This window comes from Kwoniella dendrophila, chromosome 2 (assembly GCF_036810415.1).
Source record: "Kwoniella dendrophila CBS 6074 chromosome 2, complete sequence".
NCBI classification, from domain to species: Eukaryota; Fungi; Basidiomycota; class Tremellomycetes; order Tremellales; family Cryptococcaceae; genus Kwoniella; species Kwoniella dendrophila.
This window is the reverse complement of record NC_089477.1, coordinates 2,012,044-2,027,356: the sequence shown is the minus strand read 5'-3', so window position 1 is coordinate 2,027,356 and position 15,313 is coordinate 2,012,044. Positions and strand designations below refer to the sequence as shown.

General features: G+C 37.4%; 5 protein-coding genes across 5 annotated transcripts; 4 read left to right on the top strand and 1 right to left on the bottom strand.

Moving 5' to 3' along the window:
- Nucleotides 1-91: 91 nt before the first annotated feature.
- Nucleotides 92-1,998, top strand: L201_002150 (uncharacterized protein; the record flags this gene model as incomplete). The annotated part of the gene is made up of 2 exons (XM_066217928.1): nt 92-395; nt 458-1,998. The coding sequence occupies 2 exons, from the start codon at nt 92-94 to the stop codon at nt 1,996-1,998; spliced, it is 1,845 nt and encodes a 614-aa protein (XP_066074025.1).
- A 456-nt stretch (nt 1,999-2,454) lies between these two features.
- On the bottom strand, nt 2,455-4,071 carry L201_002149 (uncharacterized protein; the record flags this gene model as incomplete). The annotated part of the gene is made up of 3 exons (XM_066217927.1): nt 2,455-2,498; nt 2,580-3,436; nt 3,521-4,071. The coding sequence occupies 3 exons, from the start codon at nt 4,069-4,071 to the stop codon at nt 2,455-2,457; spliced, it is 1,452 nt and encodes a 483-aa protein (XP_066074024.1).
- Nucleotides 4,072-4,653: 582 nt separating this feature from the next.
- Nucleotides 4,654-6,702, top strand: L201_002148 (uncharacterized protein; the record flags this gene model as incomplete). Its single annotated transcript, XM_066217926.1, has 7 exons — nt 4,654-4,656; nt 4,704-4,743; nt 4,802-4,992; nt 5,068-5,732; nt 5,854-6,279; nt 6,348-6,540; nt 6,613-6,702. 7 exons carry the CDS (start codon nt 4,654-4,656, stop codon nt 6,700-6,702), a joined length of 1,608 nt encoding a protein of 535 aa, XP_066074023.1.
- A 2,222-nt stretch (nt 6,703-8,924) lies between these two features.
- L201_002147 (uncharacterized protein) lies at nt 8,925-12,598 on the top strand (the record flags this gene model as incomplete). The annotated part of the gene is made up of 5 exons (XM_066217925.1): nt 8,925-9,186; nt 9,254-9,718; nt 9,773-10,255; nt 10,314-12,389; nt 12,459-12,598. The coding sequence occupies 5 exons, from the start codon at nt 8,925-8,927 to the stop codon at nt 12,596-12,598; spliced, it is 3,426 nt and encodes a 1,141-aa protein (XP_066074022.1).
- A 1,040-nt stretch (nt 12,599-13,638) lies between these two features.
- On the top strand, nt 13,639-15,199 carry L201_002146 (uncharacterized protein; the record flags this gene model as incomplete). The annotated part of the gene is made up of 8 exons (XM_066217924.1): nt 13,639-13,698; nt 13,828-13,998; nt 14,090-14,176; nt 14,256-14,447; nt 14,518-14,594; nt 14,668-14,735; nt 14,806-14,911; nt 14,980-15,199. The coding sequence occupies 8 exons, from the start codon at nt 13,639-13,641 to the stop codon at nt 15,197-15,199; spliced, it is 981 nt and encodes a 326-aa protein (XP_066074021.1).
- Between the last annotated feature and the right edge of the window lie 114 nt (nt 15,200-15,313).

Genomic DNA, 15,313 nt, shown 5'->3' with positions numbered 1-15,313 from the left:
GAGTACCATGAAATAATTCAATTAAAAGAACAACTAAATATCTCTCGACTGGACCAGCGCGATACCGGCTAGGCGCTCAAAGGATATTACGATGTCTACACCATCACCAGATGCGATATTACATTTAGCAGCTTTACATACATTATCTCAGACTGGTTTCGCCTCCACTTCTTCATCAGCTTCAGTGACATTATCAAATGTATTATCGAAATATTTAAGATTAGTCGCTTCAACATGTATAGAAAGAGCAAATCTATCTGGAAGAGAAAAAGTCTCTGCTATTGATGTCGTTGATGCTTTGGATAGTTTGGGTGTCAGAATAGGTGAATTGATCGATTGGACAGCTGATCAAGATGGTGATTACTTAAATGGAAATCATCTAGATAATTTACAAGGTAAGTTGAGCTGCGAGCTTGCTTTTGATGACGAACTTATAATTAACGACGATATGAATCAGATTATCTCAAAGAAGGATTAAGTCAAGAAGATGGTTTGGCTCATATGCGATTAGTACCTGAAGAAGAACTAGAAGAATTCGAACAAGACGAAGAGGAAGGTTATCAAGAACATGATAATGCTCGAGTCAAACACGAAGGTGAAGATGTGGAAATGGATGAGAATCACACGCTGGATGTAAAGAAAGAAGCGGATTTAGAAGACGATCTAGATGTCAAACCATTCATATATCGACATAAATCACCTGATTTATCTTGGCTTCCACCTTTACCCAATAGTACAACCCTAAACAGCTCTTCTCAGGCAACCCAACCGACAACCGCGTCAACGAGCACAGACCCAATCGCTATATCTTCAGACGAATCATCCTCACTTCCAACTCCTACACAATCCATAGCCGATCGATATCGAAAACCAATCTCATACTCCTCATCACAGTTATCACAAGCTCATCCATTTCATGATCCACCTAATTCCTATAAAGGTAATTTAAATACATCACCTACATCATTACCTAATTTAATTTCAACATATTCAGCAATTCAAAATGAACCTTCAATAGCATTACGTCAAACTGATTTAAGAAGACAAGCAACAGAATTATTAAGACAATCAATATGTAACGTTGATCAATATTCACCTTTACCTACTTTATCTTCTATAATACCACAAGTAAAATCTTCTTCTATTGTACCTTCACATTCAGATATTTTACCAACAAAATTATTACCTATAAATCCTTCTTCCTCTGCCGCCGAACAAGGAGGAGGAAAAATATTAAATGGTTTAGTCAATCGAATTAAATCACAAAATTTACCTTTAAATTTAAAAGAAAGATTAACTTCTTTAAGACCACCTTTACCACAAATTAAAAATGATCAACCAATATTTTATAATGATCCTATAAAAGCTCCAGATAATTTATCTTTATTAAAATTTAAAGGTAAACATCAACCAACAACAAATAATAATAATGATGACAATGAAGAAGATGATAATAATGGACAGAAAAATCCAGAAAATGGTTTAAAACAAATTTGGTTAAAACAAACTTGGGATTCTGGACCAAGAGGTTTAGAAAAATGGTCAAAACCAAATTTACCAAAAGGTAAAAAAGTTATTATTTCAAAAGAAGGTGAAAAGAAACCTAGAATAAGTGAACAAGATTTAAAACGAAAAGAAGAGGAAGAAAAGAGATTATCATTAGAAGAAAATTATAATAATAGTAATAATAATAATCAAAAAGTTAAAGTGAATCTAAGATTACCTTCATCAATCAATAACAATAATGGTAATTATATCTCAAGTGAACCATCACCGAATAGGAATGATAATGATTCTAGTACTATACCTAATGGAAATCCTACCTCAAATGAGCGAGATCAATCGCGTATATCAACCTCGCCCACAACAACGACCAATGGACCAGGTCTGAAAATCAAATTCGGTAGTCAGAAGTTATCGATTTCACCTAGTCCTATTCCCACACCTCAACCTCAACCTCATAACGAATATCCAGCGTCGGTCAATCCGTATAACTAGGTTGCATGGGTGCAGAATTGCCAACCTCAAGAGGAGGAACGGGTCTCCTCAATGCATGATTCGATCAGGAAGGATCATTCCATATACAAATGCATATATGTATGTTCACAACTATTTTTAACTTGCAGCATTATGCAGTTCGCATTGCTCCATATATGCAATGCAATATGCGTAATGTGTGAGAGCCGCATCTGACTGAGAGATATCGTATAGATGCATTCTGCTATATATCAATTTTCACATATTTAAATGCTTTTTGTTTCCATCAGTAGAATATTGAAAGAACTCTAGTACGTAATCCTGGTTTGGAACATGTGAGTACCAGAGATATGAAAGGGAGGTTTTTTACACGGATATCAAGAATTTTGCGTTTAATACATTTCTGCAATCTATCTTCCACTACTGACACGATACTATTCTCGAAATATAATACACTCCACAATCAATTACTCGAGCTTAATGAGTTTGATTTTGATTTTGAGCACCATCTTGACCTTGAGCTATAGCATATCAATGAGTATTATCAGTCAAACGTGTCTACTTTGATTTACTTTGATTTGAAGTTGGAGTGATAAACTTACAATAGTAGTTACCCCAACCACCGGTTTGATAGTAAGCAGCAGCAGCTGCAGGATCCCATTGACCTTGAGCTGCAGGTTGTTGTGTACCATCTTGTCCAGGTACTACTGATTGGCCTACTTGAGCATGATGTTGGTTATGTTGTGGAGTATGTCCTTGAGGTTGACCTGGTTGACCTGGTACACCAGTTTGACCATAATTGTAACCACCGTAGTATCCATATTGATTTGGGTAACCCATTTGTTGATGTTGCATTGGGTATGCAGTAGATTGATGAGCTCCTACTCCTGAAGGACCTCCTGAAGTTGCACCACCTACACCACCGGCATTACCATCTGAACCTTTATCTTTACCCCAAGAACATTTAATTGGTCTACCATGAACTAATTGATTTTGTAAATGAGTTATAGCTAAAGCAGCATTTTGATGTGAATCCAATTTAACAAAAGCGAAACCTCTATCAGCTTGCATTCTAATTTCAACAATATAACCATAACCTTGAAATAATGGAATTAAATCTGCTTGTGTTGTATATGGAATCAAATTTCCAACATAAACTGTTGTGTTATATTCTGGTGTTTGTGATGAGACTGAATCAAATTGTAATGCTGTTGAACCAAAATTTGATGGTGCAGGTGATCCTCCACCAATTCCTCCATGTCCACCAAATCCACCATTACCGAATCCTCCATTATTAGATCCCATTCCACCCATACCACCCATACCACCACCACCTGGACCACGATTTGTAGCTGTTCCAGTTTGTGTTTTTTGATTTGCCCAATTAACTCTAATAGCTCTTGAACCTAACCATTCTCCATTCATTGTTGCAATAGCTTGTTCAGCGTCTGCTTTTTCTCTATATAACACAAATTATCACACATATACGGTATGAAAATCAACTTGAGCTCATCCTATTCCAAAGGTGCTAATCATAACTCACCTGAATGATAAGAAACCGTAACCTCTTGATTTACCAGAATTCATATCCCACATAACTCTAGCTTCTGACATTGAACCGAAAGCACCAAAAGCTTTACCTAAAACATCATCATTTACTTCAGGTGATAAATCACCAACGAAAACATGATAATGATGTTGAGTATCTTCTTTATTTTGATTACCTTGATGTGCCCAATTAACTCTAACTTCAGCATCAAAAATTTTTCTACCATTTAAAGTTTGTAAAGCTTGTTCAGCAGATCTCATATCTTGATATTCAACAAAACCATAATTCATTCCACCATGTTGAAAATTTCTATCTTGAATGATTTTTGCTTGAACAACTGGTCCAGCAACAGCAAAAATTTCAGTCAAAATATAATCTGTTACTCTACCAGATAAATTTCCAACGTATAAATGTGGTTTTTTAGGTGTTTCTCCAGGTGTTAATCCAAATCCACCAGGTTGTCCAGGTTGCCCAGGTTGTTGAGGAATTCCAGCTTGTTGAGGTTGAGCTGGTGTAGCTGCTTGTGGTTGTCCAACGTATTCCATTTTGAATTTATATTTGATATGTATGACAGAAAGAGAGGGAGAAAAAGAAGGAAAGTTTTCGATTCAGACAATATAATTGAGAGAGAGAGAGAGAGATTGAGATCAAATAGAAAATAAACTCGATGCCCGGAATATACGAGAGGATGAGAGAGAAAGACGAGAAAGACAGAGAGAAAGAGAAGAAAAGAAAGAGAAAGAAGACAAGAGATGTATGCTTTTACTTTTCAGTTTTGCATTAAAGGTGAAAGGAAAGAAGAGCAAGTATAGTGAATGGAGATGTTGTGGATATAAACGCATCAAGAAGCGCATTCAACATGCTATAGACACATAACATCACTCAACCTTTAAATGCCACGCTTACGGAGTTAACGGTGTTTAGGATATAACTGTATGGTGATGGTGACTAGTGACGCGCTCTTGGTTATTGTTGGTGTTGTTGCTATGCCACGTCCATGAGCGTTGTCATTATTGATACTATCTATCAAGGTATACTTCAAGTCAGATCAATTGTTCAGTGTATACTATAGAAATAGACAAAACTAGTATCCTTTCATCTGAAATACGAAAAACAGGTCAAGCAAAATGGTAAGCTATATTCTGCTGGAAGATGATGTTAGCTGACATGCTCTTAGGTCGTTCTCGCTGCTTCAATCTGTACAAGGAGTGGTAAACGTGAGTTAGCTATCGTATTATCTAGAACCATATAGCTAATTCCCATCTACATCTTCAGCCCTTCTTTCAAGGCAGTTTCGACCTATGCCAAGATCTAGAGTAGATGGTCTTTTAGCTGCTTTCCCTAAACTCATTCCTGTCAATTCCCAACATACAACAGTAGAAACTAATGATGTAAGATTCGTATATCAACCATTCGAGGAACTCTACGTTTTATTGATTACCAACAAAGGTAGTAATATCTTACAGGTGAGTCAGCTGAGCAGTTGTTCATTGATTGAATTGCTATAAGCTGACTTTGTTGAACCCCAATCGTTTTTCCAGGATATCAACACACTTCAATTACTTGTTAGACTTATATCATCATTAACACCTGCAATGTCAGAACCAGCGATATTACATCATTCATTTGATTTATTATGTGCATTTGATGAAGTAGTTTCATTAGGATATAAAGAAAATGTTTCATTATCACAAGTTAGAAATGTATTAGAAGGTGAATCACATGAAGAAAAAATACAAGAAATTATTGCAAGAAATAAAGAAGCTGAAGCTAAAGAAGAATTAAAGAGAAGAGCAAAACAATTAGAAATGCAAAGAAGAGAACAACAAAGAATCGCTCAGATTGGTGGTGGATCATCAAGATCAAGTGGTATGGGTGGTGGATATGGAAATAACAGTAATAATACACCAGGTGGATATTCATCTGTACCAAGATATGAACAACCGACATCACAAGAAACATATAGAACTTCAAGTCCATCTATATCATCGTCTCAACAACAACAAACTACGACAAAACCAAAATTCTCAGGTTCAGGTATGAAATTAGGTAAAAAAGGTGGTAAACAATCTGATTTAATAAATGCCGCTTTAGGTGGTGTACAAGAGAATGATATTGATTTAGAACCTCAACCAGAACCTGAACCTGAACCTGTATTAGAAACTGAAGTTTCAGCTGATGTATTAGAAAAAGTTGAACAAGATAGGTAAGTCGTTATTCTTTTTCGCGTATATCCAATTCTATGTGATTGTTCAACGATTTCCACAGTAGTTTCTCTTGTATTGAAGGAAGCGATACTGATACCCTTATGTTTATATCCATTTTAGCATCCATGTAACGATAAAAGAACAATTGTCATTAACACTTTTAAGAGATGGTGGATTAGAATCATTTGAATTAAAAGGTGATTTAGATTTAAGAATTACTGATGCGGCTAAATCAAAGATAAGATTAACTTTAGAACCTAAAGATACATATTCAGATTTACAATTTAAACAACATCCAAATGTAGCTAAATTTACAGGATCAGAAAAAATTATAGGATTAAAAGATCCTTCAAGAAGTTTCCCTGTAGGTCAAGGTTTAGGTGTATTAAGATGGAGATTAAATTCAAAAGATGAATCAAATGTTCCATTAAATGTTACTGTTTGGCCTCAACCTAGAGGTGATGGTACTTCTGATGTAGCAATTGAATATGAACTTGAATCACAACATTTATCACTTAAAAATGTTGTTATTTCTATTCCTGTACCGTAAGTACTTTCCTCTCTTTTCAATAACATGGAACTCTTATGCTCATATATCCTATTCTATCTCACAGTTCCGGTTCTCTTCCTTCTGTAACAGGAGAAGCAGATTGGAGATTATCTGGAAATTCATTCGTGTGGACAATCGATACAATTGATTCTGAAAATTCAAATGGTTCATTAGAATTTAGATGTCAAGGGGATTCAGATGCTTTCTTCCCTGTTTCAGTTGGATTTGCAGCTTCAGGTTCTTTAGCTGATGTCGAGGTGAGTCAATTTTACTCGCTAAATGATAGTAACCATCTATATGCGTGCTGACACTATTTATCGGTAATATAGGTTGCTAAAGCTGTATTGATCGAAGATGGTTCAGAGCAGACTTTCTCACAAGAAAGAATATTGACTGTTGATAAATATGAAATTGTATAGATAGATTGATTACTATAGATAAAAAACTTTACAGAGGAAGGGGCTTCTGGTGTCTTAACGAAACGAATTTGATATAGCTTTTCTTGTATATGCACATTATATGACAAAACTTTCTTCCCTGATGCGAATACTGCGGTGCAACACAATCTGAAAGACTGTCCGCGTGTATTCTGTTTATGATATGTTTGGTGGTTACTGGATGTCTCGATAACTACTCATTGGAGGTCGTCGACGTTTCTGAAGCAACTGTAACGAAGTCCTCATGAATCGCCCGATTGCTGCATGTATTCTGTGATTATCTATATTGATCTCGAGATGGGCCAGTAATCGTCATTCGGATAGCGTGTCTCAACATGCGTATGTTATTGTATATATGTATGTGTTGTTCGTCACTTGTATTCAAAGCTCATCTTCTTTGATAGGATCGAAACAATTAATCCGAAACCACGACCAAAGATACAGGCTTCCATAAAATTCACCTGCATATAACCATTCATTATATCTATATCAATGACCCTCGTTCCTCCTGTAGCAGCACGATAACAAATGTCACTCCAATCAATAGCTATAGCTAAGCTTCGTCATCTTCTCTCATAAGTAAAGTCTCGACCCATTCTCACTTTTTAGGTACATACGAATATAAATAAGTAAGGTAGGAACGAAACCATCTTTTGGCGCAGTAAGTTCACAATTCACCGTCTCAAAGCGCGCGTGTGATTTTTATGTTACAGAAGAAAGAGAGTAGAATTTAAGGAAAATAGGGCCTTGGCACAATTAAACAATAAAATAAATTGTGAAGCAGAACAGGAGGAGAAGAGGGGGTTCCAACGTTTTATCTTTTCAGGGTTATGGGAAATTCCCTCTACTGTACTTTTACTTTTTAACAAACAAGCCTACTGGTGCTAAAACCTTCGTATACTACACTAAAGCACTACAGTGGTAGTAGGTGCATTACCACTGAAGATCATCTTTAAACATTGCTTCTTCATATGTCTGTCATACAAGTAATCAAGACACCTATCGACGACATATACACTTACTCACTCACACAATATCCACAACGCAGAAAGAAGATCATACAGAAAGCAAGAATAGAAAAAAAAGCACGTAGATCGGTCAATTTTCAATTCTGTTTTACGCGTTTCCAAACAATCAAAACCCCATCTTTATATACGACAAATCTATCCATCAATATTGTATAAGAATTAGATAAAAAAGAGGGGAAAAAAGGATATACAATCAAATAAATTATTGTTGGTGAGTTATATAAAGAATAAAATCAATCGTGAGTGCATCATATTATATCTATTACATGTGGTTTCGGTAAAAGAAGGAATCATTCAGCTGTTATTGGAATTTTGCTCGGGAGAGGAAGGGGATACAGGAAGGGTTGAGCGTTATGGGAACAATGAAAATTAAATAATATGTTTCATTACTACGCTTTGACCCACATTTCTACATACACACATATACATACACATATTATCCATCTTCCCGATCAATAATAATGTCTCAAGGTCTCGACCAATGTAGTCGTTGCTTCATAAGAGAAAGTGGAAAAGGGGACTATGCTGATGATCTATGCGTTTATTTTTTACATTTTATTATTACTGGGTCCTTTACAATTAATCGCTATATGACCTCTCTTGACTACGCCACGATCACCCTCATTTCCCAACTCTGCACTGCATATCACACATCGTCCTTTTCTTCTTTACACCATCTTGATATCTTAACGACCATAATCAATCCTCTTCTACTCCCAACCTCCTATTCTAACTCATTCACAATTCTATCGTGACATTTACATACATTCCATCAGCTCGCAATAAACCACACACTCATTTGTCAATAACACTAGACCAAAACTAACTTCAAAAACACTCAAAAACAAACCATCCTTTCATATCTATCGACCTTTCTTTTCACTCTTATCTCCTCAAACCTTGAAACAGAAAAGAAAAGAACAAATCTAGTCACTTGTCACGTATCATCGACTTTGTCAATCCGCTGGACGGTCCATCATCAGTAAACATCGACAAATCTCACTCACAAGCTTGTGCAATCTTAACAAGCTGTTATCGTCATCATCAAATCCAAAAACTGCCTGGAATGTCTTTTCTCCTACATCAAGTTCTATAATAGAAAATACCAATAACGAAAATATAGAATCATTAGGTAGCAAAGTGAAATACACAGCCTACGGGCTGAATCAATTCAAAATGGGACGAAAAGGAAATATGAGATCTTTTAAACGAGGAATATCGCTTGGACCTTTATTATTAGTTGTTCTTCTTGTTCTCGGACAAACTATTTTAGCAGATGGACACACATCTAGATTGGATAGAAGATTGAATAATCACACTAGAAGACAGAGATTGGGTTTGGAACTTGAAGCATCAGTCATACAAGCTGAAGAAGATGAATTGGAATATCAATATGCCGGAGAAAGGATAAGGAAACAACTAGGTCTGGATTTAGATGGTGAGTTGACTTTTACGATACACTCTGATATTCCCAGTTCGGGCGTATGACTGATTATTCTATATAGCTGGATTGGGATTAGATGCTTTAGTTGGCATTTCTTCTTCCACGAGTTCAGCCGAATCTTCGACATCTTCCACTTCTGAAGTAATTTCAGCCTCCAGTTCAATAACCGAGTCCAGTGCGGTAACGACGTCCTCAGCTGCCTCTTCAGAATCGACATCTGCAGCAGCAGAATCCACTTCAGCATCTGCGAAGTCAACTTTGGATCTCTCTAGTGGCGTAGCAACCTCTACTTCTACTTCGGCTTCCTCCTCTGCGCAGGAATCTACAGCAGAACCAACTTCAACTATTGCCGCTATCTCAACTGAATCTCCGGCCTCAACTTCTTTAGAAACAACTAATGCTTCACTAGATAAATTGACCTCAACTAGCGAATCACCATCAACTTCCACTACCGACACATCTGCTCAACCAATGACTACAGCTGAACAAGTTACATCTGTCGATGTTGCAGGAAATTCCGTTACAAGTAAGTCTAAATTCAAGTTCAAGCATTTAAAGCATTTCAAATTTCTATGTTCAGAGTTTTCAAGTTTTACAAGTTGTTCTTCCAATCATCTTTCAAACTTGCGTTTTTCATTATTTTCATTTACTTCAACTTTTCAAGTTGCCTTCAATTTGAATTCCACTTCGAACTTTCAGTTTGATCTTTTATTCCATTTAAACAAATTTTCACCTGATACTTGGAATATCCCTTCTCCTATAATATTTGCAAACGCAAGGGCAATACCGCCAAGTCTTGTCGAAATGCGCTGGAAGCATAAAAGACAGGATGCCGGGCAAGAGAATGGGGATCCGAATCCTGAATCAATCCTCTCTGAAGGTTCCCCAAATTCAACAAGCGATACCTCAAGTTCATCATCAAGTGAAATTCCAATAGCTGACTCTTTAACCGCAATAGCGTCGGATCCAGCTACATCAACTGTCGCAGCTTCAACACCTGATACAACAACAGCTCCAATCACAACTGACTCACCTGTTACTGACGCCGCCACTTCCGCCCCCCGTGAGTGAATTGTGATGAATCTTGAAATATCGCGTTCTAACACATCGAATTGTTTTAGCCCCTGATGCCACTAGCGATGTTTCTGCTACTACGACTTCGGATGCTCCTCTTCTCGGAATCACTGTCTCGGTATCCTCAGAGACACCAACTGCTACTTCTGATGTTGCGACCACTTCTCAAGATACTATAGCAGAACCCACCACCACATCAGTCGAAGGAATATCAAGTCAACCATTACTTGATACTTCTTCCGCTATTTCTCTTATATCGCAACCATCACCCGCTACAACTTTAAGTGAAGAAACCGTCGTATCGTCTCTCCCTGAAACCACTGCTCTATCTACTGATTCAGCAGCCTCCACCACCGATTTTGTTTCATCCCCTACTAGTACGGAATCAGCATTCGTTCCGGTGACCAGTACTAGCGAAGAATCCAGTCAGGTTACTTCTAGTGCCGCCTTACCGTCAACCAGTCTTGACTCAATAGCAGTTGAATCACCTACCGCAACTTCTACAAATGCCGACTCGGCCCATTCCCCTTGGACAACCACAGAGGTATCATCTTCAACGACTGTTTCTGAGGATGACACTCAAAGTTCAACCGTTTTACCCTCTGGAAGCACGAGTCTCGAGCCGTCCACCACTGCCAATGGTTCGGAGCCAGCTACCTCTTCTGGTGTATCAGTCAGTTCTACTGCTACTCTATCCGATGAAGAGTCAATCACGGCTTCTGCCACTGCCACTTCGACAAACTCATGGGGTTCAACAATCCCAACTGATGCGATTAGTAGTTTCGGTAACGCTACGTACACACCTGCGGTTAATGGTACAGGAGTATCAACTTTCAATCCTACTTCTACTTCTACCGACTGGGATACTGCATCAGAAACCGCTTCAGCGACCTCTTCATATAACTACTCCAGCTCCAGTACAACCGATGAAGCTTATACACCCACTCAAACATGGTTGATTGGATTCACACAAATCTCTTCCACAGATACATGGACAAGTGATGAACCTACTACTACTCCAACTAAGACCGGCACTAAAACTACTTTTACTACTAGTACTCCTTCAGTCGCTACTATACCAAGTAGTATGCCAACCTTGATTGTACCTGCAAATTCAGTTGCCAATAACGCTAAAGCTGGCTCTGGTGAAACTGATGATCCTATTCAAGACAAAACTCTTATTGCTATCTTATTATCAGCCGATTATTATCCTTGGTGGTTCGTTGTCAACTCCTCAGACGCAACATCTCAACTGTTCAACACTTTTCCTACATTGATCAGTAACGCTTTAGAGATAGATGGCGGTGACGTTCAAACTTATGGACTTCAGGTTTATCAACCTGCAGCATGGGATGGTGATAAAACTTCCCTGCTTACTCAATACATGTCTTACATTCCCACCAAATACTTTGATACTCTGAATGCCTACATCAAAACATCTTCTTCGCCCTTGTACAATCAAACGGGTATCGAAGGGGCATTAGCCGCTCAAATTAACACCGCTTTCCCACTAGCGGCATCATCTGAAACTGCTCCTACCTCTTCGACTACCACCGGCGGTTCATCTGCTAGTAACAGAAAACGAAATATTATCATTGGTGTTTGCGTTACTGTTGGAGGTTTATTATGGATAGCACTAGTATATTGGATTTACCAAAGGGTCAAGAAATCAAATGATAAAGCTGTTCATAAACGATTATCGGAACATATGTCTGTATTTGGTGATCATAGACCAATGTCAGAAGTATATGCTCAGTCAAATTGGAACACCCATTCCAATGATAATTCAATGAGAAGAGTATCAATGGTACCTTCAATAGCGGCAAGTGAAATCGATGATAGACCAAGTTCATTTTATGCATCACCATTCGAGAATGATAGATCAGCAAGAGATAGAGATCAACAAAGATTTGATGAAATTCACAATCGACAAAGCTATGGTACTTCTGCACCATCGAATTATTCTGGTCAAGGAAGTGGATCAAGATCACCTATAGATGGAAATTATGGTCCATCAGTATTTGGAACTTCATGGTTCCAAAATCCTCACCAACAACAATCCCAAGGTAGATCAAGAATATCTCAAAATCCTTTCGAAGATATGGCTACAAGATCATATTTAGGTAGATCAACTTCGAATTCAAACAACTACTTGAATCCAAATTCGCCAACTACATTAAATAGTTCAATAGGTTCAAGCAGTCATGGACATGGCGTAGGAGCAAAAAGAAGAAGTGCAGTAGGTAAACCAGTTTCAAAAGCCCTTATCTCAAATCCTACATTACAAGGTAATTCTTTAGAATTTAGAGATTATGGTACTTTACATGAATAAAATAGAAGATATACATATATATATTGATTATGATGATGGACAATAAAGAAAGAACTTTTCTCGACAAATCGCAAAACAAAACCGGACAATCAGGTGAACAAATCTTTCAAGGCAACAAATTCCCCTAATTCCCCAGCCTCTTCTCCCTTTCATGATGTATCAAATATACAATATACATCAAATGTCATTTTTTCGTGTTTGATCTTATAATTATAGATAAACATACATTGTGGCTGAGCGTAAATATGATAACGATTAAGTAATGATATACACATATTCAAGTTCAATTATTTTCTGTTATCTTTACTTATCGGTCTCACCTTCTTCGTCCTCCTTTACTTCTATATAGGTTACAGGTTTTTTTCATATATAAGGGATGTTTTTTATGCAAATAAAAAAAACTTTTACAACCAAACCAGTACTATTATACCAGACTGCATGGGACCTAAGGCTACTACTGTAAGTTTAGAGATTCCAGCTATTCAAAAACAGCCTCCACCATGATCTCAAATCCGCAACGGACGGTGACTTACGGTAGCTGCTCAGGCACGACCGTATCTTTTCTATTTTTGATATGACGTCGTGTTTAGACGATGATTTATTTTGCTTTGACTTTTCTGGCCGATCCTCAAGGAATGCAATCTGCATGGCACTGACTGATACAGAGATTAGTACGAGAGCATAGGTATGTGTATATCGTAATCAAGTATGAGTTACATGAGGTTTTACTTTTGTGTTTTGCCTGGATTTCGATTTTCGTGACATGCGTAACCCCATTCCCTTATCATAACAGCCCAGGTTAGAGGACTAGGCGAGGATAATAATAATAGGCTCTTTGAAAACACATATGATATCGACGTCATATTATATATTGTGACGGTGTATGAAATTTCTTGAAATATCACTTGACATCTCACTAGGGAATCTCATCGGTCAGATAGCAGAAAGGTATATAAGTTGAACTAGGCATAATCAGGATGTTCTCGATTCCTTTCTCTCCCCTTTTCTCATCAACCATAGATATAGTATATTGAATCAAAATGGATACAGTAAAATCAATTGTCGACAGAGCCACAGGTGGTGAGACTGCTACTGCAGCAGTAAGTATCCTTGATCTTACATATGTAACACATTTCATAGCATCAAATATGTCTATGACCATCTCACTATCGTCTATGAAAGAATCATGTACTGATTAAAATCCCTTTTGTTAATTTTTGACACCACAGCCCGGTGCTGAAACCGCTGGTAAAGGAGAATTCGCCAAACCTGGAGATTTCCCAATTGAATCACAAGTTGATAGAGCAGTTGGTATTCAAGAAGATATGACCAAAAAACCTGCTCCAGCAACTATTCAAGAAGGTGATGAAGATTTCACTCAATACAAAGCTGCTAAAAAGGTTGGTCAAATCGATAATTCATCTTATCTATCTATATATTGGACTAAGAAATGCTAATTGCTAACCTCCTATATTCATTCGTGATAAACAGCTTTTAGGTAAAAAAACTATTGTTACAGGTGGTGATTCAGGTATTGGTAGAGCTGCTGCTGTAATGTTTGCTATGGAAGGTGCCGATGTAAGTTGCTCTCACTTCATGTATAAGCATTGATCGCCTCAATCATTCTCTGATCACTTTTCTAATTGATCATAATTAGGTTGCCATCGTCTACTTACCAGAAGAACAAAAAGACGCAGAAAAATCAAAACAATTAATCGTTGCTGCAGGTGGTCAATGTTTACTCTTCCCACAAGATATTAGAGATGAAGCTGGTTGTAAAAGAGTTATTGATTCTGTTGTTCAAGCTTGGGGTAAAATTGATGTTTTAGTTAACAACGCTAGTGTTATGGTAAGTTGGATGTTAAACTTTCGCTTTGTCATCAAAACTAAAAAAGAAATTCCCATTCATATACATATAGTACGCTATCCCAGATATCACTGATATCACCACTGAACAATTCGATAGAACTATCAAGACCAACATTTACGGTACTTTGTGAGTCGATCTGTTACCAATTTTCGTGATTGTTTTTTGATACTGATCAAACTCTCTTTCAACGAAATCATAGCTTCCTCACAAGAGCTGCTGTTCCCCATATTCCAAAAGGTGGTTCAATCATCGTCACTGCTTCTCAAGGTGAGTTTATACCTTTCACTTATGAGATATAATGGGCCACAAAATTGACATTTCCCTTAACACTTCATAGTCGCATATGCTGGTCCACCTATGTTAGTCGACTACTCAATGACTAAAGGTGCTCAAGTAGCTATGGTCAGATGTTTATCTAATCAATTACTTTCAAAAGGTATTAGGTAAGTAATTCTCCCATGAAAGTCCGGTATGAACGAGCTATTTCTCATTGTTTGTTATATCCACACAGAGTCAACGCAGTTTGTCCAGGTCCAGTATGGACACCATTACAACCAGCAGCAATGTCTGAAGATCAAATGAAAGAATGGCACAACTCTCCTGCACCAATCGGTAGAATTGGTCAACCATCTGAATTAGGTCCAGCTTATGTTTTCTTAGCTTCTCAAGATGCAAGTTTCATTTCTGGTCAATCTATCCACGTTAACGGTGGTGCCATCGTTGCTGGATAAGCGATTCGTTTCCTCTTTATTTTACAAGTTTATATATGTATCTATTAGTTAGTTAAATAACCAAAATTTGGAAGAAATTAAGACGTTCGCATGTATCGATTTTATATGTTGATG